The sequence below is a fragment of the Mytilus trossulus genome, chromosome 1 (assembly GCF_036588685.1).
Source record: "Mytilus trossulus isolate FHL-02 chromosome 1, PNRI_Mtr1.1.1.hap1, whole genome shotgun sequence".
Lineage (NCBI taxonomy): Eukaryota > Metazoa > Mollusca > Bivalvia > Mytilida > Mytilidae > Mytilus > Mytilus trossulus.
The window spans coordinates 31,359,934-31,385,189 of NC_086373.1; the positions used below are offsets into that span (position 1 = coordinate 31,359,934).

The window sequence follows — 25,256 nt, forward strand, 5'->3', positions numbered from 1 at the left end:
AGTTTGGACAATAAATTTTTTTATGAGTAGGACCGTTTTTGCAGGGTCGGTCGGGATTGGGGAAACAAACAATATCTTATTTTAGGCCTAACATGAACCATTTTTTTTTAAATAAGTAAAGTTCAAACCACTGTAACTCAGTGGTTGTCATTTGTTGCAGAGTTACATATTTTTTTTTAGTTATTTTTTTTGTACATTTATGATTAATTCAGCTGTTAGTTTTCTTGTTTTAATTGTTTTACAGGATTGATTTCTGGGCCTTTTACAGCTGACTATATGCTGTATGGGGTTTGCTCATTATTGAAGGCCATACAGTGAACTATAACTGTTTTAATTTCTGTTTCCTTTATGTCTCTTGTGGTGAGTTGTCTCATTGGCAAACATATCACATCTTATTTTTATACGCAAAGTAAAGGTTTAGGCTGAATAAGAATTCCTTTCAAATGTTTATTAAATAATTCTAATGTTTAAGATGCATAATATTCTTGATGTTCTTCTGCTAATGGTTTTAGAACACATTGATCTTTCATACTGATGACCCATCCAGGTTCAAGTCCATAAAATATTTGTCTTGGATCTTTTCTACGTAATAATAACTCTTTTTTAGACTCATCAGAAATTTCAGGTAATTCATATCCATATTTTTGAGCAAGTTCAATTCTTGCCTTTACAATGTCCTCTGGATCGGCTAAGTAGCCCCTATTATTAGCATTTGAGTAGTATTCAAATGCATCTTGTGGCGGTAATTTACATTTTGGTATTGGGGTACTAGTCTTAAGAAACTTGAGAACATTTGACATGGCTTTCACACATTCAGGATCATAGTATCTAGTAGTTATGACACCTCCATTTCTTTCTACTGCTGCTATGACCTGCTCACTTGCATACTGAACTTCTATATTTATCTGTGCTTGAAATGTATCTGCTCCCTATAAAAATAAATCAACATCAGTATTTCAAATAAATTATAAATAATTCAAAATGTATACCGGTATACCAGAATCTATGTAGCTTATCAAAACAAGAATGCCCATGTTAACATGTTAAGCATACCTTTAGTTGTATTTTTAAAGTGTTGGTAAGCAGGAAGAAGGTATCTGACAGATAGGTAAAAAGTAAAATCACAAAAATACTGAACTCCGAGGAAAATTCAAAAAGGAAAGTCCAAAATCAAAAGGTAAAACCAAAAGTCCAAACACATCAAACAAATGGATAACAAATGTCATATTCCTGACTTGGTACATCCTACTACAGGCATTTTCTAATGTAGAAAATGGTGGATTGAACCTGGTATTATAGCTAGCAAAACCTCTCACTTGTATGACAATACCCTACCATTACAACTCAGCACTTTCAAGCTGCTGACCAAATATGAAGTCATTCTGATGAATGTTTCCAACAAAAGTGTGATGAAAATATATGCCAGATAAACTGAAAAAAGAGGAGATTGCAATAGAGCAGCAAAAAACTCCTAAAAAGGGGTTATAATAACTAAATAACATTTATTAAAATAGTATGTGAATGCACTATTGTGTGAAAATTGCAATGCATCATAAAACTATCAAAATAACTAAGTCAATTATATTTTCTTATGAATTTATGTTCATTTCAAAATTTTATAGTCAAAGATTGTACTGATATCAAACTCACTGTTTGTTTTGAGACTGGTTATGGCAACAAATCATCAGAGCATATAGAAATGAATAAGGAGTGTGTCAACGGGACACAGATAATGCCTTTGCTAGCATATCATGTTATAGAGGGACATAACTCAAGAACTGTAAAATTGACACTTGCGAAATTTGTACTTGATCTGAGTTTTGTTGAAATTCGCATTGTGTATACGTTTCATAACATTTTTGGTTGAGGTAAACTTAACTTTAGAGAACAGAAACCAAAAATCCAACATTTTTTTCATTTGTAAAAGGGCAAAACTCTAGAACAGTAAAAGTGATGCCACCAAAATTCAACCTTGTTCTGTGTTTTGTCATAGTAAGCTCTGTGTATAAGTTTCAATACATTTGGTTGAGGAAAACTTAAGTTAGAAAATGGAAACGAAAATTTCTGCATGTTTCCATTTGTAAAGGGGCAAATCTCTAGGACGGTAAAAGTGATGCCACCAAAATTCTAACTTGATCTGTGTTTTGCTGTAATAAGCATTTTATATAAGTTTCAAAACAATTGATTGAGGCAAGTAAAAGTTAGAGAACCAAAACCAATTTTGGATCATAGGATTGACGTACAGATGGACAAGGGTAAAACTTAATAGGCCCCCATTACGGGGCATTAAATATAGAAATGATCTTTCAGGCTGTGTGCAAAAAGTTACTGTCTGTTTTAAAAAAAATGTTTCTTCATTCCCATGAACTCAGAAAACTCTACACAGAGGATAACAATTATATTTAAAAAAAAAAAATAGAACTCCAATTTTTACTTTCCAAGTAAATAAAAACTGATTTTCACCAAAATATTGCTTTGTCAAAATTGAAGGAGCCTATATATATAACTTACAAGACAAAAAAAGCTGACCTGCAAATTATTCCAACTACCTGCCACAATGCATCTTATACTGTGTTACAACTAATGACAAAGCCTATTAGAACGCACATTACTTGACTTTAAAAGCTTTTATATACTAGTAGCCTACATGTATATGGACATGGTGCAGATGGTGGTGCGAAGAAGTTGCAGATGCATTGGTACAAATTACACTGTACAAACCTAAATTTTTCTACTGCAAATTTGAAAAACCTTACATTGTTGAGCTTTATTTCAGGTGAATTATATTTAATTTGTTGAATTTGAGAATATGTTGGTTTTTTCTTACAAAATCTAACTTGTCACAATTTTTGCAAAAATTTCTCAACTAACAGTATTTACATGGACTTATTACCTCTTCTGTTAAATTAACACCATAATGATTGTCTTCTATTGAACAGTCATAATGAGCAGTATTACAAAATGACAGTAAATCTATTGGCTCGTTGATGTCCACACAACCCATATCAATTAACCTTTGTACTTGGAGTAAACTAAAAGGAGGGTACTGTCTCTTAAATCTGAAAAAGTACAAAAATATACCTTTATTAAAAAATATTCATATAAAATAAGGAAAAGTGTTATGATTGCCAATGAGACAACTATACAAACAAGTCTGAAATACACGGATTTAAACAGCTTTAGATCATGCTTATAACATGTACAAGTTATATTATTATTTATGCATGTACTAACTGTACTGAGCATCATTTCTTGCCTATAATCAACAAAAAAGTGCATCAAAAATCATGGAGGGATTGACTTTTCAAGATATTACTTGTAGGGTTAAAGAAATGAAAATGTTATATTGCAACGTTTTTGTTTTATTAATAATATTTTTTTATAAGTTACTACAACAAGGTTTCTCAAGTGATTCATTGCTATCAGTATATGTATTCTTGAATAAAACAAGCTTTGTTTGAGTAATGGATCAAACATTGTTAAAATATAGTAGGACTACCATCTTATAAAATGTTATCTACAAAATAAATAATATGTATTTACACGATATGATATTATATTGACCAGAGTCTAAATCCTTAATTTTATAACTTACTCATGATCTTTGTAATATGGTTCACATGGTATTCTTATATGAAATGGAATTTGTCCTCCTTCATATCCCAATGGTGGTAATGTCATCCTTTGTCCCATACCCTTGTGTCCTCGTCCATGTGTCTTTCCCTTTCCAGCATTTCTTCTTTTGTTGAAATTCTGCAGTTATAAAGATAAGTCATTATTTGGTATTTCAAGTGAATGTATTGTCTAAAATCCAAATGTATATAAACATGATAAACTACAACATTGTAAATGAAAGCTGACAAATATATGTTGGTGTGCTTTGGCAGCAGAGGATTTCCTCTATTTCCTTTCAGCCATCAGTGTTTAAATACAAGTACTTTAGAAAAAAACCAATTACAAGTCAAAAGTACTCTTTTTGGTACATGTACATACTGATAAAAGATAAATCTTACAGTTTAAATCTCGAGTTATCAGTTATTAATATATGGCATACATGTATGTAAACTAACAAGCATTCTGTGAGTATTCAATGGCAATACATAGTCCACAACTGTTTAAAAACTCATTGTAATGGAATGAAATTCTAACTTGATCTAAAGCTTTTCATTTAAATTTTAAAAACTGAAAGATATTTATATAAAAGCTTGTGACAAGTTTAAAAGCTGTTTTTAATCTTCTGTCGATCTTTTTAAAATCTTGGACATGTAGGAGATGAATGACTTAGTCTTTGATTATCTAGACAATATTCATTTTTCATTTCGACAAATTTAAGAAATACTGGCCATTTCACAGTTAGTTCCGACACCAAAGAATAAATTGCTTCAAAATGTTGAGCGCAGCTGGATTCCACAACAAAAACGTAATAAACAAGTGCTATTGGATCCCTAGGGTGCAAAGAGAATGATAGCATTGATTTTGGGCAAACAGACCCAGATTACCTGGTGAGAAGGGTCGGAGGAGTCCTGATCATGAAATTCAGGCTTAAAAACACGAAATCCAGGCTTAAAAACATGAAATCCAGGCTTAAAAAGATGAAATCCTGAGGTCCCAAATTTAAAGAAATTACATTCCCAACATCCAGAAATTTAAAAAAAGAATTCCCAGATCACGAAAGGACCAATCCCTAAATCCCAGGCTTAAAAACACCTGATCCTGACGTCCCGAAAAAGGTCCTGCCCCCTCAACAATAGAGACTCAGAAAGCACTGTCGATTTATTGACTGTGCGCAAAATCAGTTTTGAAGCTCTAAAAGAAAATAATCTGCATAGTACTGTTATGTATTTACTATTAAATATATTGTGTATTTCTATATAATTTATTTTTAAAAAGTCTACAAACACAGGCCTAACTGCCTGGAAATGGTAGAAAAATGTTTATCAAGTTTGAAAAAAAAATTCTTTTTAATATAACCTTTTTATAAGCACCAGGCATATCTTTCAGGTTGTTTAATGCAACCCGCGGATACGTCCGCAAGAGCTGTAAAGCTTTATCTGCAAATTTTCCAGCCTGTGCCATCCTTTTGGTTATGTCCTTGACCCCTGAATCGTGATCAATTTAGTAGGCCAACTAAACAGTTGAAGTAAGCGTTATTGCGACACAGAAGGGGATCAATAACTTTAAGATTGTTTTAACTATGCATTACAATAATAGACATGATTTATTATCAGATTGATTTCTAACTTTTACTTTCTAAAGATCACATTGAATAATAGAACATTTAAAAAAACTATTATCCTAATGGTGAAACTAAAAATAGATACCGTTTAAAGAAAAGAATGAGATTCTCCCTTCAGTAGGTACTTCCGCTCAATAGTTTATATTGACAACAGCTCCAGTTTGAACATGTAGCACAGTTTTACGCTCATATACACAATGGTTCGGAGTAAGTAGAGATATATAACGTCTATCAGTTAATTTCTACAACGTTCATGTCATCAAATAATTCCCTTTTGATGTGGGAAATACAGATAATATGAGGCAGGCATTACCTGTGAAATGGGGACGAAGTCTATGTTTTTTTTTGGTTTTTTTTTTATAAATCAAACATGTTAAAGAGAAACAGAAATACCATAACGTTTCCAATTTTGGTTCTGTTGTTAGGAATTTAGTTGTTATAACAAACAAATTTTAAAAAAGAATTGTTATCGAGTTCCTTTCTTTATAGACTGATTAATACATTTTATTCATAGTCTCATTAAAACAAGACCGCAAACGGAAATAGATTTCTGTGCAGAACCGGAATTCATAAACGTGACATTCGTGATCCGACATATTTTTTAACGATATTGAGTTTATTAGTTCAATAAAAAAATTCTGGATATTTTTCCGTTTTATTGAATTTTCTACTGTAATAGGTGACTTTGTCCCCATTATAAGCAAACTAAAATTACTAAAGTAGGTCTATAAAAATGTATAGTTACTTTGGCACCAGTTCTTCTCAATGCGGCACCTGAACATTCATTTCCACACCCGTGATTGAAATTTATACACTAAATTAGTCCAAGATTACTCTGACGTCCAACAGCTGTTTTGCCAGACAAGCTGAGGGACAATATGTCAGGCAATTTTATATTTCCTCTTGAAATACATGTGTGTTAACAAGTACATGTGGGAAAAAAATGGGTCAGCATTGAATCTTATTTTGTCAAAAGGACGACAGTCATAATGTAATAAAAAAAATGAATTTAATCTAAAATGCCCTACAGGTGTTCGAGAAATTGACAACTTTGTCGAATGTGTAAGGCACTTTAGTCTTTACAGTTGTTAGAGGAATTTATTAGATTATCATCTTGTTACAGTCTAAGCAGATGATTGTATAGTTACATGTACATGTACTTGGAAATTAACTATTTTAAAATTCTTGTTTAGGACTCAATAATATAACTATATCAATTGGATAATTTTATTATTCCATACCAATACATGTAAGAATCTATATTTACATTATTATTTAACAAATCTAATTAAATACATGTATGTTCAATCATTTCAGTAACGGAAAATTTGGTTCGAAAGAAAGCTGAGCACAATGACCTTGAAATCTCAACCTTGGAGGAAGTATCTTTACACCAACAAGATATAGAAAAGTATGTGGTGTATATATGATAATTAAAAATAAAAACAAATTAGGGTTTAAAAGGCAGCTACCCAGCAATAAATAGTTTAAAGACAGCAATAGAAATGCTAGCAGACTACCTGATTATCAACAATGAACATGCATCCAAATAATAAGGATAGTTCAATGAAATGATGATGTTTCAGAGTTTTTAAAGAACCAAAATTCAACATAGAATTTAAAAAGCCAACAATGATCATGTGATCATTTTAGATTGTACAAAAAGAATGGTTAACAAATGTGGTATTGGCCTGCCACTTTGGACAGGACATTAGTATGTTATAGGTTGAAACAAAAGTTATGGCAACTAAATGACACAAATAACAAAATGAAATCTAAAGAGAAAGATGTCTATACAAAATGTAAAAAAGTTGCTAATGTTTTTAACTGCAGACAATCAATTCCACAAAATTAGGAAAAAAAAGTAATAAGATAAATGACAAATATCAACACTTTTAAACATGACAAACATGTGACAGTTTCAGGGTTACACTGTTTTGTTTTAAATCCCAAGTCTATCTCTTTTAGATGGTTATCTGTTGATTTCATTGTACAATTTAAAAGAGATATAAGATATACATGTATAAAGGCAATATACAAGTAAACTAGATACTGTAAAAACAGTTGAATTTGTTAGGAAGTTCTTGTTGATATACTTTTTCTTATTTTTATTCTGGGAAACAGATTTTGTGGTCTATAAAACTCATATTAAAATGTATGTTACAGTAATTTATCTCTGTAATTCTAATCTGATATTCTTATATTTCAGAATAGAGCATTTGGACAAATGGTGCAGGGAGCTGAAAATTTTATACTTACAAAGTAATCTTATTCCCAAAATAGGTAGGTGTTATTCAAATTTAGCCTTAGAAAAAGGCATGTAAATCGTAAGACATAAATTATACAGAACCATAAACATATAGGAGATAGAAATTACTATGTAACTGATAAAAAAGAAATACATGTATACCGAACAATCATTTTATTTATTATTTGATGTAGAATAATACAATAATTGGTATTGCAAGTAACATAAACTGTTAATGTTTAGTGTATTTTACATCAAGACAAACCATTTCAATGTCTTATGTTCTTGTTTCAGAAAATGTTGGAAGATTGAAAAAACTGGAGTATCTCAATTTAGCATTGAATAATGTGGAGAAAATTGAAAATCTCTCAGGTAAGGTTGCAAATAATTTGTTTCAGGTGATAACAAAATAATTTGGAGATATAATGGTTAAACAAATAAAATTGGGAATGGGGAAAACCTGTTTGAAAAAGATTCAATACATGTATGATTTTAATTTAAAAAAACCCCATAAAAATAAAAGTATCGCTGCTCAACATTTCTGAACTCTTTTTCTGTTTTTTTTTGTCATATCAATGACAGCAGTTGAGAATGATGGTAAACTACTTCAAGGTCTTAAGGAGATGTGTAATGAATGATTAAACTGTGCTTGTGGCTAGGTGCATTCCACACTGGTCTTAAACGACTTGAATTGCCAAAAAATGATAGTTTCCTTTACAACAAAAAACACATTGATATAACAAAAAGTTCTGAAAGTGGGGTGAAGCATGAAGCATTGTACTTATTCATTTTAAACCTTTTTATACATGTGCAATACAATATATATTAAACCACATTGCACAAATATTTATGTGAAACATTTTTAAAATAAGTTTACAATATTTGTTTGCCATTTGTCTTTATATTGTAGAACTTTACTTAAATCAAAATTATTATCATTACATTTCAATTGAAAGTAACTTTTGAAAGCACAGTTGTCATTAACACATAACACGAAATCACAAGATAAGAATTTTATATGATACCTCATATATTCAAAATTTTGAGTTGGATTGCATTAATTCAATGAAGAGTGGACTGTTTGACAATGGATATTGGCCTACATTTAGATTTTTTGTATAAACATGGATTTTATCATTGCACGATTTAATATCAAGTGAAAGTTCTTGAACACTACTGGTAATGTTTTTGTTTTTTTTAATTTTTAATACTTTTGACAGGTTGTGAGTCTTTGCAGAAATTGGACATGACAGTTAATTTTGTTGGAGAATTAACAAGCATAGAGAATTTAAAAGTTCTAGTTCATTTCAGGGAATTGTAAGTTGTGTTCAATCTAAGCTTCACCTTATTCATTTTCAATGAGTTTCTACATTGGCAACTAAAGACCTCAGTAGACAAGTTGTCCAGAAAGGGTAAGGTAACTGGTTTTCTAGATCAGTTTTCATAATGAATTTTGACATGTGTGTTATTACTAATTTAAAACTAACTTCTGAAAGCTTGAATCAGACGCTGAAAATACAATTTTATGCAAATTAGTACCTTCGTTGGGAAGTAAACTGGTATACTGTAAATACTAGTTCGCTGCAATGCAGAGCAAAGGTGAAAAATAAAATAGAAAACACTGTAGCTTTCCAGTTTTATAATTCAATTTGATTACACACAATATCTTTATATCTATATTAATATTGACCAAACATTATCTTTAAATCAACAGGGATTACAAACTAACAATTGTTGACTCCGATTCATTGAGATTGTTTACAGTTTCCAAATGGGAGATAACCAACTTAAGTTATTATTTTAGAGTAAAATTCACGACTCCTGAAATGAGTTTCTAGATAAAAAGGGCTGTAGACAAGGCAAAGCAACAGTAACATGAATTTATGACGCATGTGGTGTCTCAAAAGTAAAATTAGTTCTATACTATACCAGTTTATTTTTACGTGTATTTTAAAAATATATTTCTAGTGTATTTCAAATGTGTATGACTATGATCTAATTAAAATTGCAATGGTTTTAGAAATTGTAGAGATCGCAACTGTTAAAAAGTTGTCAGCTACAAAAACATGGTTTGTCTGAGATTTTATCCTATTATCATGATTATCTCCAAAGCAAATAGAAGCGGTTTCACCAAAATACTGTATTTGTTTGATCTCAATATTTTTTAATACCTGATAATGAATTGTATGAATTATTACAGATATCTGACAGGTAACCCTTGTACTGAATATGAAGGTTACAGAGAGTATGTTATTACGACATTACCACATTTACAGGTTTGTATAAATTACTGTTTATGATTGAAGGGAACAACTTAATATTGTGTAAAAGTATGCCCTCACAACAACAAAAATGTATAACCTAAAAGAAACAGAATTGTAATTTGAAAACTCTTTAATACTTATAAACATAATATGATGTTAAAATATCACCAAAATTTTACACTAAAATTAGTGAATTGATTGAATTCAGGTTTTTTTCTATAAAATTTAGAATTAAAAAAAACTCATATTAACTTCCTGATACATAGAAATTACAAAAAATATATATCTCTAAGTTCACTGCTATATTACAAAACACTGGTATATTTGTTAAATTTTATGAAAGATTTTCGACTTACCATAAATTTCCAAACCATTACTAAACCACAAAAAAACACAAATGTACCAAATTGCAGTTTTTATTTCTGGTTAATTTGCTTAGTAATTCCAATTTGCACAGCATAGTTCTTCCAAGATAAAACTCCAGCAGTCTAGTTGACAATAAACTTGTATAACTTTTCTTTATACATCCAGTTCTGTAATCTCATTCCAGATGTTAGATGGACAAGCTGTAGACAAATCTGAAAGGATTTTGGCAAAACAGGTATGAAAAGATTTTTTTTTTTCAATGTTTGTCTGTCAAAAAATATTTATCCAAAAACAGTGTCAACTTCAATGATTAATAATTGAACTTTGAAATCTTTTCGAAGGAGGAAAAATACATAATATGAGGATTTCTGCATGGTGGAATATGAAATGTAAGCTCTTTTCTAAGGTTGTAATAGAAATTTGACAGGCATGAGGATTTTATTTATTCTCTTTACTAATCTAAGCTTAAGATGTGGTTAATCTACCCAATTTTTCTTTCAATAGGCTAATAGATATATACCAAAAACTAAAGACACATCTTGGGTTGAAATCATAAAAATTTGCTCAGCGCTCGGAGCACAAAAATCATGATCGAAGCATGAAATCCAGCATTTTGATTGGTTGACTCTTGAGTCCGAGTACAAAAATCGTGCTTGAAAGTTTTATGACCACAAGGCCTGATCTCTATCCATTATAACTGGCTATCACAGATCTTCCTTTTAAATTTGGACGTCATAACAGAAAATGTCTGATACAACAATGCAGAAGTGATTATTGTATGACATCTATAGTTCAAATGTTGCAAATTATTGGTTTAAGTGTCATAGATTCAAAAATGGTTATAAAAGTTTATTAAAAATGAAGGTTATGTGATGTGGGCTTATCACATATGTTTATGTCATAACTAATTTATCAAATTTCAAATACATCTATTTTTAAGGACTATGCAGAATTAAGAAATAAAATAATTAAACAACAAGAAGCACATAGGAAGAAAAGGGTAAGTAGTAGTTATTATGTTTCATTATTTTGATTTGCAATGAAACCTGTTGTAATGGTCATCTCTATTAAGGTTAAACCTGTCGTGTTAGGTCACCCACTTCTTGTCCCACTGTAGTATCCTATTCATTTTGATTTTCAAATCAAAGGTCACTAATATTATACTCCATTTTCTGTAGTGACATTTTCTATAAAGATTTGACTGTATGGCAATGCCACAACAACCCAAATATACCAAAGACAAACAGAAAATTCTCATGTGTTTAGAGAGGGTCCAGTTAAAAGACTAGAAATGAAGCAGTTGTTCCAATGAAACTGTATTCAATTAAAAGATAATCTGCTTTAATATGGAGCAAATCCCTTAATAGTAAATTAAAGTAAAATCAAAATTTAGTTTCTATCTTTTTTTATTGGGATAGGTAAAACAAAGACAAGAGGCAAAACTGAAAGAAGAAAAAAAGGAACAGAAAGAAAAGAATGAAAAGAAACCTGGATTTGATGGAAGATGGTACACTGATATAAATGAAAGGTACATCTACATACTACATACATTTATTTCAAGGGTTGAGGGTACTTAATGAAAATAAAAAGATGTGGTATGATTAACATTTAGACTACTATTGATTGACTGTTGGTTGCTTTACGCCACATTAGACTACTATCAAAAGGGCAAGAATGAAAGCAACTAGCAAAGCAAGGCCTTCAACAATGAACAAAATCTGCACCATATAGTAAGCTATGAAATATCCTTTTATTGGCAAAACTGAATGAAAATTGTTGAAAAAAATGAAAGCAGTTTTTAGTTTGATATATGGACTATTACATTCCTGCAAGCAGTGTCTAAAAACATTTGACCATTTTTGTCGAGCCTGCAACTTTTGTTGCAGAAAGCTCGACATAGGGATAGTGATCCGGCGGAGGCTACGGCGGCAGCGGGGGTGTTAGCTCCTTTCTTAAAAACTTTATATTTTAGAAGGTAGAAGACCTCGATGCTTCATACTTTGTATATAGATGCCTCATGTTACGAACTTTCCGTCAGTCACATGTCAAATGAAGATTTTTTGTAATGTTAAATTTTCTCTTATTATAAGTAATTGGATAACTATATTTGGTATGTGCTTACCTTGCTAGGTCCTTATGCCTGTCAGACAGTTTTCACTTGACCTCAACCTCATTTCATGGATCAGTGAACAAGGTTAAGTTTTCGTGGTCAAGTCCATATCTCAGATACTATAAGCAGTAGGTCTAGTATATTCGGTGTATGGAAGGACCGTAAGGTGTACATGTCCAACTGGCAGGTCTCATCTGACCTTGACCTCATTTTCATGGTTCAGTGGTTATAGTTAAGTTTTTGTGTTTTGGTCTGTTTTTCTTATACTATATGCAATAGGTCTGCTATAGTTGGTGTATGGAATGATTGTAAGGTGTACATGTCTAGCTGACAGGTGTCATCTGACCTTGACCTCATTTTCATGGTTCAGTAGTCAAAGTTAAGTTTTTTAGTTTTGGTCTATTTTTCTAATACTTTATGCATTAGGTCAACTATATTTGGTGTATGGAAATATTTTATGATCTATATGTTGTTTACGCAGGTTTTATTTGACCTTGACCTCATTTTCACGGTCCATTGCTAAGTTTTAAGTGTTTGTGTTTTGGTCTTTTTTCCTTTATTTATAAGCAATAAGTCAACTATATTTGTTGTATTGAAGAATTGTTAGCTGTACATGTCTGCCTGGCATGGTTCATCTGACCTTGACCTCATTTTAATGGTTCATTGATCAATGTTTCATTTTCTTGGTTAATGTTGAGTTTATGTGACAGTTGAAATATAGCTTTATATTTAGGTCTATCAAGATAGTTTCAAGGATTAGTAAAGAAGGCGAGACATTTCAGTGTGTGCACTCTTGTTTATTTCAGTGATAAGAAGAAAACAGAGGACAGTGAATCACAGGTTGATACTTTAGAGAAACAACAAAAGCAAGACCAAGAGTAAGTTTTTAGATACATTTTATGTTTCTTTTTTTAACTGAAAATCATAGATATATAGTGTTTAGATTTTTTAATGTACATTATTTATATTTTATATCAATATTCAATCATACAAAATTTAATTATTTTGATTTATATAGCAAACAACCAAAATTAAAAACCTTATTTTCAAACCATTAAGTTGCTACCTATCAAAAAAAGCGAATTCTTAGTAAATATTAATTACCTCTGTTCTATTTTTAGGTTTTGGGAGGAGAAAACAGAATTTACTCCAGAGTCAAGAATTGAAGTTCATAAACAGATGGAGAAACAGAAAGCTCGAGAAAATACAGAGTATGATACTGATACTAATTTTATTATAATAATTTGCATATACCAAAAATAAACATGTTTCCATTATAATTGTCAGAATATGGTCATTTTTTTTACAATAAAACTAGTTCAGAATTCTGACAACTTCCCCTTATCTAATTATAATCAATTGTAAATATAGAAGAGAAATAAATGTCACTTAAAGATGTACATTATAATATTAAATAGAAAATACATGTACTAAAATTACTGCAAAATTTACTCCTAATTGTTAAACTAGTATTTCATCAGTAAACATATATCATGTATGTAAAACTATGCTTCTGTAATATTTCAGTAAGAAAGAAGAAGAAAAAGCTCCAAGGAGATTGTTTGCAGATGACGGCCGACCTTTAAATGTAAATGAAGCAAAGTAAGTGAATAATATAAAGTAGATTTCAAGAAAGGAAATAGAAAAAATAAGGTTCTTTTTAAAAACAAAGAGAACACCAAGAGAGGCAGGCAACCAAACATGTTAAGGTGTAAAAAAGACAGATATAAAACAATGGCCTGAAAAGGGTGACAAGACAAAGCAATAGTTCACAAAATACTATACAAGAAATCACAGATCAAGCAACATAAACCCTCACATAAGAGGGAGAAGAATTCCAGGTTTAATGAAGGTGAAAGATCTTTTATCCAGCCTTCAGGCTGTCTTCAACTCTGACAAATTTAAAGCTTTATTGAAAAATTAATCAGTAATCTTTCACATTGAAACTAGGAAGTTATTTAGAACCAGATCATAGTTAGGATATATAATATAGTTATTATCAATGTTCCTGATAATAAGTCCTGTCAACAAAGAAAAAACTTTCATTGGAGGCTTTTTACAGTTTATTTACGGAATGACTGTAATATTTATTCTGTCTATGAAAAAATAACTTAAAAAATTTGGTGCACTCTAAAATAAGTTCGTAGCGGGTTATTTAACAGTGTGCACTAAATTTTTTATGTTATTTCCAATAGACAGAAAAAAATATTACAGTGGTTTCTTATAATTTAATTCTAAATTCCATTTTAAACCATAAAAAACCATGAAAAAACGTTGATGATCACATGACTAAATTTTGTCTCTGGGCTCATAACAAAATAACGTCAGCCAATCAGGAGACGTATTATATCCAAAATTAAATTATATATATATACGCAACATTTTAAAGTCTTAAAATGACATTATGACATTAGTAGTCTCCCTTGTATTTGTAAACGTCATACTATTGTTAACGTCAATCAATTGTTTTATTAGCTCACCTGGCCTAAAAGGCCATGTGAGCTTTTCTCATCACTTGGCGTCCGTTGTCGTCATCGTCGTTGTTAACAATTTTTCAAACATCTTCTCCTCTGAAACTACTGAATGGATTTGAATGAAACTTAGCATGATTGTTCCTTAGTATATCCTGCAGAAAGTGTGTGCTTCGATTTTTGATCTGCAAAAACATGGCAGCCATTACTTAAAATAGAACATAGGTGTCAAATGCAGTTTTTGGCTTATATCTCAACAACGAAAGCATTTAGAGCAAATCTGACATGGGGTGAAAATGTTCATTAGGTCAAAATCTATCAGCCCTGAAATTTTCAGATGAATCAAACAAACCATTGTTGGGTTGCTGCCACTTAATTGGTAATTTTAAGGATATTTTGCAGTTTTTGGTCATTATCTTGAATATTATTATAAATAAAGATAAACTGTAAACAGCAAAAATGATCAGCAAAGTAAGATTTACAAATAAGTTAATATGACCAAAATTGTCAATTGACCCCTTAAGGGGTTATTGTCCTTTAATGACAATTTTTCACAATTTGTTCATCATATTTGCTAACTTTAAAAAATCTTCCCCTCTAAAACTACTGAATGGATTTGGATGAAACTTAGCATGATTGTTCCTTAGTATATCCTGCACAAAGTGTGTGCTTTGATTTTTGATCCATAAAAAAAAACATGGCTGCCGTTACTTAAAATAGAACATAGGGGTCAAATGCAGTTTTTGGCTTATATCTCAACAACGAAAGCATTTAGAGCAAATCTGACATGGGGTGAAAATGTTCATTAGGTCAAAATCTATCAGCCCTGAAATTTTCAGATGAATCAAACAACCCATTGTTGGGTTGCTGCCACTTAATTGGTAATTTTAAGGATATTTTGCAGTTTTTGGTCATTATCTTGAATATTATTATAAATAAAGATAAACTGTAAACAGCAAAAATGATCAGCAAAGTAAGATTTACAAATAAGTTAATATGACCAAAATTGTCAATTGACCCCTTAAGGGGTTATTGTCCTTTAATGACAATTTTTCACAATTTGTTCATCATATTTGCTAACTTTAAAAAATCTTCCCCTCTAAAACTACTGAATGGATTTGGATGAAACTTAGCATGATTGTTCCTTAGTATATCCTGCACAAAGTGTGTGCTTTGATTTTTGATCCATAAAAAAAACATGGCTGCCGTTACTTAAAATAGAACATAGGGGTCAAATGCAGTTTTTGGCTTATATCTCAACAACGAAAGCATTTAGAGCAAATCTGACAAGGGGTGAAAATGTTCATTAGGTCAAAATCTATCAGCCCTGAAATTTTCAGATGAATCAAACAACCCATTGTTGGGTTGCTGCCACTTAATTGGTAGTTTTAAGGATATTTCTAGTTTTTGGTCATTATCTTGAATATTATTATAGATAAAGATAAACTGTAAACAGCAAAAATGATCAGCAAAGTAAGATCTACAAATAAGTTAATATGACCAAAATTGTCAATTGACCCATTAAGGGGTTATTGTCCCTTAATGACAATTTTTCACAATTTGTTCATCATATTTGCTAACTTTAAAAAATCTTCCCCTCTAAAACTACTGAATGGATTTGGATGAAACTTAGCATGATTGTTCCTTAGTATATCCTGCACAAAGTGTGTGCTTTGATTTTTGATCCATAAAAAAAACATGGCTGCCGTTACTTAAAATAGAACATAGGGGTCAAATGCAGTTTTTGGCTTATAAAAAACTTAAAAAAATCTTCTCCTCTAAAACTACCCAACCAAATTCAACCAAACTTCAACTGAATGATCAGTAGGGTGTATAAAATAAAGTTTGTGCTTTATTTTTTATTTCGTCAAAAAACATGGCCGTCATGGCTAAAAATAGAACACAGGGTAAAATGCAGTTTTTGGCTTATATCTCAAAAACTCCAGCATTTAGAGCAAATAAGACAAGAGGTTAAAGTATTTATTAGGTCAAGGTCTGAAATTTTCAGCAGAATTGGGTAACTGGTTTTTCAGGTATAATGCCCCTGAATTGATGATTTTAAAGAAATTTTGCAGTTTTTGGTTTTTATCTTGAATATTATTATAGATACAGATAAACTGTTAATAGCAAAAATGTTAAGCAAAGTAAGATCTACAAATAAGTCAATTTGACCAATATTGTCAATTTACCCCTTAAGGTCAAGTTACAGTAAATGGGCTATGTCGCAGATTTCAGTAAAATTTGGCATACAACTCCGGCTCGAAGAAGTTCAACTGAAACATTGAAAAAATATTGCATTTATCTCAATTATTATTTGAAATATTACTGATTGAATTCTTACAAAATGGGTGAACATTTGTATAGAAAGCACATAAAATCAGCGAAAACCCTTCTAAAATGTGTCTTAAAATCTCCAAATCTCTAATTCTACTCCATAGATTGTTCTGAAAAAACTATATGTTGTTGATACATAAATTTTCGTTATAATGATGCAAAATAAAGATAGGGTCACCGACTTCGTTTTCACGGTATACTTCATTTAAAGTTGCGTTCTTTGTGAAAAAATCCAATAAAACGTCGAAATAATCGTAACGTTATCGCGTTGCAGGCCGTAAAATGTTGATGTTTGACGTTTTTCACTACCAACAAGGTAACAATTCAATTATTAGACAAAAAACGAAGTCGGAGACCCTATGATTATTTTATATCATTAAAACAGAAATTTATGTGTCAACAATACATAGTTTTTGAAGAAAAATCTATGGAGTGGAATTAAAGATTTAGCGGTTTTAAGACAAATTTTAGAAGGTTTTTCGCCGATTTTATGTGCTTTCTATACAAGTATTCACCCGTATTAAAAGAAATCAATCTGCAATTTTTCCGATAATAAAAGAGATAAATGTATTATTTTTTCGATTTTCAGTTGTAGTTCAACGAGCCAAGGATGTTTGCAAATTTTTAGCAAAATCTGCGACATAGCCCATTTACTGTTCCTTGACCTTAAGGAGTTATTGCCCTTTAAAGACTTTTTTCACAATTTGTTCATCATGTTGACTTTATACTATAAAAAATCTTCTCCTTTGAAACTGCTGTATCAATTTCAGCCAAACTTAGGCTAAATGAGTTTCAGAGTATTTAGTATAAATTTTATATTTCATTTCCTTGTATGTCAAGAAACATAGCTCCTATGGCTAAAATAGAACATAGGAGAAAATGATTTTTTTTTGCTTTTGAAGAAAATAGGACGATTCAAAGAACATTTAAATAAATTGAAAAGCCAAAATAATCATTAATGAGAGATTTAACCAAAAAAATTAAGGTGAGCGATTCAGGCTCTTGAGAGCCTCTTGTTTATATACAAGTCACATTACATGAAGATCTGCGGAAGCAGTGAAAGTACTAGTAAAAAAGTGATGCATTGAAACCGTTATTATCTTTTAATAATTTTCTTATATATATATATATATATCAGTGTTCCAGCTAGGATTTCAAAAGGGCATGGTGTCAGTTCTGAAAAGGGCACATTTAACGCGTGAACAATCATTTGAAAAAGGCATGTTTTAATAAAGATGTAAACCAAACATTGTTTTATTCCTTTGATTATAGGTAACATATATATACAATCACAAACACAATGACATTAACCTAGATAGAACTTTATCTTTCTATCTTTAGCACTGAAGAAATTGTCAAGCACCTTGTCACACAATTTATCAAAACATTGCTTGTCACAATTAAGTTTCACATGCAAAATGTTTTGTAATGTATCCTGCTTCATCCTATTCCCAACTTGTGTATTTAGCATTCTTTGCCAGTTTCAAATTGTTCAAGTTACAGGAACCAAGTTCAATATTCAGATCAACAAGGCTAGAAAAAAGATCAAGTGATAAATTATGCTCTACCAAATAGTAGATCACCTTCAACGCATCTTTAATAGCACTTCGTGAGTTTTGGTTAATTTCTTGAATGCATTTATCAGTATTTTCCTGTTCAGACTCAAGATTAACAGAGGCTAAGTGCTCAGAGCAGTGTTCATGTTCTTTTATTTTATCTAGGCTTATAGTTTTGCAACCAGTGCCACTCCATACACCCACTGAATTGTTTTTTTGACACAGTTGACAAATCATAACATCATGTATGTTTTTCAACCAGGGTCTACCGTATTGCCATTTAGAATCAAAAACCGTTTTATTTCCACTATTGTGTTTTCTTCTTTTATTGGGGCTTTCCGTATATTCAAAAGTTCTACTTTTTCATTTTTTCTTTTTAAGTTTTCATCCAGTTTTTTCACGGAAGGCTAATCTATATATAAGAGATAGACATGAGACACATGTTTTTTAAGCGTGTGTAGATGTTATATTATTATTTTTATACACAATGTATTTTTCATTTGTCAGTAATCTAACTCAACAATTTTTATATATCATATGGGATCATGATGCATTTCATTATACAGTCACTAGAAATAAGTATATCATACTGTGTATATAAATGAGTCTAAATTGAAAACTACGTTCAAACCTATGATTGCGTTGGATAAAAACCGCAATTTTTATACGTGTGCATGTCAAACAAATTTCGTTGTAGAAGGATACTGTGTATATATATATACATATCTAAGATTTTATATGTTTTGTTTATGCAGAGTGGACTTTACACTGACTGAGGATGAAGTTAATAATCTGTTCCTCCTAGACATTGCAGTTTTCAAGTAAGACATTTTTTAACATACTGGTACATTATTTATATTCCTCCATGTTCAATCATACAGATATTATGAGACAACAATATCTGTTTTTCCTGGCATGGAAATTAAAAATTGGTTCAGGAAACAACAACAATGTCATAGTAAGCATTTGTTGTTACATCAGAGAACCAAACAAATAAATATTCATTTTTCATTATCAAAGGAGATTTATTTCCACCATGATTTATTAACCTTTAAGTTTTACATAAAATTACTATGTGCAACTCAGTTGAAGTATAAACTTTATTGCTTTAGGGAATTTTGTAACACTTTAAAAATATCCACATCATTCAAAAGTCACTTTTGCTCTGTGGCACCATCAATGTTTTTGTGATGCCAAAATAATTACAGCTGTGTTTGTGATATACACAAGATGCATGATTACTTAGTTTCATATATAGATATAGGAAGATGTGGTGTGAGTGCCAATGAGACAACTCTCCATCCAAATAACAATTTAAAAAGTAAACCATTATAGGTTAAAGTACGGCCTTCAACACAGAGCCTTGGCTCACACCGAACAACAAGCTATAAAGGGCCCCAAAATTACTAGTGTAAAACCATTCAAACGGGAAAACCAACGGTCTAATCTATATAAACAAAACGAGAAACGAGAAACACGTATATATTACATAAACAAACGACAACTACTGTACATGTATGTTTTTTGCTGTAAAAAAGCATTCCTTATGTGTGTTTCTTGAAAAGGAAAAAGGGCTTGTGTTTTGTTATGTTATGCTATAAATTTCTTTAGGTTGAGTCAAATTATGAATTATGTGGGCCCTTCTAAAAAGGTGAACCTGTAGCACCTGAAAGTACTGTCAATGGTCAAGAAGTCACAAAGATTAAGCATTAAAGCATATTTTTATATGTATCATAAACATAATACATTAGCTTTGTAAAGTTCATATGTTATTATAAGACTGATAGTGATTTTACTTATGTAATTTGGCATGAAATTATTGTGTATTTAGCATCTAATGTTGTACTTGTTCAAAGTTTACTTATGTAATTTGGCATGAAATTATTGTGTATTTAGCATCTAATTTTGTACTTCTTCAAAGAGACATATACTCTCAAGGTATATATTGTCTTCTTTGTAATGAAAAAAAAAGTTTTATTTTTTAATCTATCTTTATATCAAAAATTGTGCTAAAAGCCGTCTAAATAATGAAGTTCATTGTCTGAACTTACTCCTGTCAGGTGTCTATGACAGAACTTTTTTATAGATTGGTTGTTTTTTTCCAGACATATGGATACATCACTAGTAGATGTTGATGTCCAAACAAATTATGTGAAAGTTATAATGAAAGGGAAGGTAGGTAAAAAGTTTAATAAATATGAAAAAAGGAGATGTGATTTTGATATAGAGTGGGGTGCTCATTTTCGCCACATCTTTTCATGTTTTCTACAGTTTTTGTTCAGTCCTAAATGTTTTTGAAGTATACTGATATTTCTATATGAAGATAACTTCAAATGTAAAATATTCTTCAGCTTGAAAACGTGTTTGTTTGAATATAATCATCTGAAAAGTAAGATTAAAGGGTGTTTGAAATTTCCTGATTTTTTGTCAATGGGGGACTCATATTCGCCGTTTTTACACATCTATTTAAAATCAAATAACCGCAGCTTTTAACAACCTTGATCAAATCAATTTCATAATAGATGAATAGCAGACATTTCAAAGTTGTTAAGAACTGAAATTTAGGGGCATTCCGTCAAAGAATTACTCCTTTGAAATCGTGTTTTTTCTTCAGGAAATTGGTCGAAAATCGTTGTCCGTTTTTCGGTCCTTTTCAGTAGGTTCCGCAATTTTGTCTCAGTTTTAAAAAATAATCATATTTGTTATATAATATCATTTACCGGTATATGTCTTCCATTTCAGCCATCCTTTGAAGTTTTTACACCTCAAAATAATAAAACGGCGAAATTGTGTCCCCGGCGAATATGGGCGCCCCACTCTACAGATCCTGTCTGGTTTTCGGTGTCAATGAGAAATAAATGCTGATTTTTTTTTGGTTTATTTGTTGAAATTTGAAAGGCACTCATTTATTCCTTTTTTTTCTTCTTTTTTTGGTTATATATAGAAAAAAATATATATTCAAATACATAAAAGTAAGACTTTGATTTGGTTTTTTTCTGTCTGTCAAAGAAAGAATAACTAAATGTAATCATTTATTTTACATGATCATTTGAATGGTAAAGATTATGGTTTCAGATATTACAGCTATGTATGACAGAGGAAATAAATGCTGATTCCAGTTCAGCGAAAAGATCGCAGGTTACAGGTCATTTATTGATCACAATGCCAAAGGTATATATTTACTGTCACATGTATATTAATTATATAAACCATAACACTGAATGAAAACATATGGGCAAGGGACAAAAGTCATTCTTGTTTATCAAATAATATGCAATACACTTTTAAAGGGAGATATAACATACTTTTTATTCATGATTTTTCTGATAATAGGAGATAATCCAGTTAAGATCATGATACATGGGAGATAATCCAATTTGAAGCGTTATACATGGGAGATAATCCTATTTGAATCATTATATACTGAGCCAAAAAGGTTTAGCAACAAAAATATGAAAATTTATTTTATTACAAAATTGTAACAATACATGATTTTAATAATAAAAAAAATAAATTATGACATGTCAGAAGCAACATGAATGTTTATCACTCAAATTCATAAAGATTTTCTTTGTATGGAGCGTGGGAGGGTCAAAATGCGAAAATGAGTATAGTGTTATTCAAAATCAATTTCTCGGTCATGCCCTAAGTGCATCAATGGAGGATTGCCAGACACACCAGCAGCTGTCCTCAGTCAATGCACTACTCTTGTGGCCGGAAAAAACTTATCACATGTTGATGCAAAGCGAAAGCAGCGCTCCTCTCTTGACGATAGTTTTTCATGGTCTACGACATATAGACCTATTCCGTGCTGTTGCAATTTGTCGATATCTGTTTGTTAGTCTCTAAACTGTTGACTTATGCACATTTAATCAAGCCACGACATCAGAAACACTCATTCTTGCATCAACCATTCCAATAGCCTTTTGACGGTCATTTTCGTGAAGGCCAGGTTGACGGCCCATGCAATTTTTTCAAACTTTTTTTGTGTTTTTCTTACCAATGGTGTGTTTTTGAACGCTAGTGAACAAAAAAAAAATATTTGTTTTAAAAGTACAGGTACAGAAGGTAAAACATCAATTTCACATGGAAAGCTAAAATGGCGCGAAATCAATCATCAAGAAAAAAAGTAAGACTGTTAAAAATTACAGGTAAAATCTAAGGATTATATCAATGATGTTTAAAAAAAAAATTGCAGAAACAACAAAAGAAAAATTGAAAAAAAAAAGTGTTGCTAAACTTTTTTGGCTCAGTATAATTGGGAAATATTCTAATTTGAAGCATTATATATGGGAAATAATCCAATTTGAAGCATTAAACAAGGGAAATAATCCAGTTATGTTCATTATAAATGGGAGATTATCTAATTTGAAGCATTAAACACAGGAAATAATCCTGTTAAGATCATGATACATGGGAGATAATCCAATTTGAAGCATTATACATGGTAGATAATCCAATTTGAAGCATTATACATGGTAGATAATCCAATTTGAAGCATTATACACGGGAGATCATCCAATTCTAAGCATTATACATGGGATATAATCCAATTAGAGGCATTATACACAGGAGATAATCTAATTTGAAGCATTAAACATGGAAAATAATCCAATTTGAAGTATTATAAATGGGAAATATTCAGTTTGAAACACAATACATCACCTATTAGAAATGTATAATATGTCAAATATTTACATTTGTATATAAATTATATTTAAGTTGTGTTTTCTTCCAGACCTCTCATTTATTTTGAGTTTGTTTGTAATTTATTTCTCTGAGAATAAAATATATCAGGTTTAATACACACTTCATTTAGATGCAAAATAATCTCTTTGTAAATGTGATATTATTGTCTTTGTTAATAAAAGTTTAAAATTAAAATCTGATGAATAAATTTTACAGTTATTATAAGTATCATTCAATATTCAGTTTCTGTCATAAATCTTTTTCTACATATTTGTAAGTTTTAACATATATACTGATTATTTGTTTTATCACCTAAAAATTTAAAGAGTAGAAATTAAATGATATTTTTCTTTTTTTCAGGCTAAACCTCTCATTAAACCAAAGCATATAATTGTTAATAAAGATGAAAATAAAGAAAATAATGTGAAAGAAAAAAGGTTAGTGTGCATGAAAAGAAATGTTGGGTGCATGTCAGTGATTTGCCAACTGGACATCACAAATAACTTAAAGATATTTAGAAAACAAAATGAACTAAATTCCTAACCAAATTTGTTTGCATATTATTAATTTGACAGTTATTCTGTTTTAGCATCTGCAAAATAGATACTCTTATTTTTTTCAACATCCACACTATCAATAAACAGAGAACAATCACTCTTAAAACAAATAAATGTGTATTGCTGGCTTTAAATATGAAGTCTTTTATTTCCTGCCCAAGAGGAAGAGTCTTATTCCATATTTTACAAGCTATAAGGTGTAGGATCACATACTCACTGGCTGTCTTAAATGGAGACAAAGATTTCTCAAGAGAAAATAAACAGACTTTATTTACTGTGAATTTATTTTCATTTGTGAAATACCATTTTTCATTGACTGTATAAAAAAGAAAATGTGGTATGATTGCCAATGAGACAACTATCCACAAAAGACCAAAATGACACAGACATTAACAACTATAGGTCACCGTACTGCCTTCAACAATGAGCAAAGCCCATACCACATAGTCAGCTTTAAAAGGCCCTGATAAGACAATGTAAAACAATGCAAAAGAGAAAACTAACGGCCTTATTTATGTAAAAAAATGAACGAAAAACAAATATGTAACACATAAACAAGCGACAACCACTGAATTACAGGCTTCTAACTTGGGACAGACATACACATAAATAATGTGGCGGGGTTAAACATGTGTGTTGGTACAGGGAACACCATAAATATAATATCTAGAAATTACATTTTGTTTCTGCTATCCACAAAAATAAAAGGAATAAACAGTATTCTTCTTCTTAATTATTATCATGAACTTTTTCATTTGCAGGAAAACTCATGAAAAACTGGAAGTTGACAAAAAGGCACACAAGACAGTTGATATTGCTAATATTGTTACTAAAAAGGGTGATAAAGTTAAAGCACCATTTGGGTCAAAAGTCAGAGAGGCTGCCAAAGAACGACCTAATAGTGATGACTTTATTGATGATTTAGATGTACCGCCCCTGGAGTGATCTCCCTTTGAATGAATTGTTGTAAATTTTATCAAATAAAAAATGTGTTCATCGTACAAATTTAGCAACACTAACATTCTTTCCTCTTTTTCAAAAATTTAATAAGTTTTAGAATAAATCAAGTACTAAACTAACTTTTTCAGAAAAACAGGTTACAATTTCTTGGTATATCAAGTTTAAATATGTTATTTTTCTAAATTAATGAAAGTTATGGTAGCAGTGTATAGTTTCCAGAAATTAAAACCTTGACCTTATTTCATGGTTCATTTGTCATCATTTAAGTTCTGTGAATAGGAATTTCTGAAAAATTATAATAAACTGTTCAGCTATATAAAGTGTATAGAATGATTGTAAGGTGTACACGTCAATCTGACAGGATTCATCTGACCTTGACCTCTACATCACGATTCATTGTTCAATATTCATTTCTGTGATTACTGGTAGGTCTTCTTTTTAAGATACCTTATGTCAAGGTCAAAT

At 30.7% G+C, this 25,256-nt stretch overlaps 2 protein-coding genes across 2 annotated transcripts; one reads left to right on the forward strand and one right to left on the reverse strand.

Moving 5' to 3' along the window:
• Nucleotides 1-446: 446 nt before the first annotated feature.
• LOC134721450 (large ribosomal subunit protein uL15m-like) lies at nt 447-5,128 on the reverse strand. The gene is made up of 4 exons (XM_063584494.1): nt 4,972-5,128; nt 3,596-3,753; nt 2,894-3,059; nt 447-929 (listed from the first exon to the last, which is right to left on the reverse strand). Exons 1-4 carry the CDS (start codon nt 5,074-5,076, stop codon nt 468-470), a joined length of 891 nt encoding a protein of 296 aa, XP_063440564.1. The 5' UTR covers nt 5,077-5,128; the 3' UTR covers nt 447-467.
• Nucleotides 5,129-5,183: 55 nt separating this feature from the next.
• Nucleotides 5,184-24,914, forward strand: LOC134721442 (dynein axonemal assembly factor 11-like). Its single transcript, XM_063584483.1, has 17 exons — nt 5,184-5,443; nt 6,554-6,647; nt 7,446-7,519; nt 7,779-7,856; nt 8,705-8,801; nt 9,685-9,760; nt 10,299-10,349; nt 11,055-11,114; nt 11,533-11,642; nt 13,031-13,102; nt 13,346-13,435; nt 13,752-13,826; nt 19,341-19,406; nt 20,691-20,760; nt 21,661-21,756; nt 23,635-23,711; nt 24,593-24,914. The coding sequence occupies exons 1-17, from the start codon at nt 5,434-5,436 to the stop codon at nt 24,774-24,776; spliced, it is 1,380 nt and encodes a 459-aa protein (XP_063440553.1). The 5' UTR covers nt 5,184-5,433; the 3' UTR covers nt 24,777-24,914.
• Nucleotides 24,915-25,256: the final 342 nt, after the last annotated feature.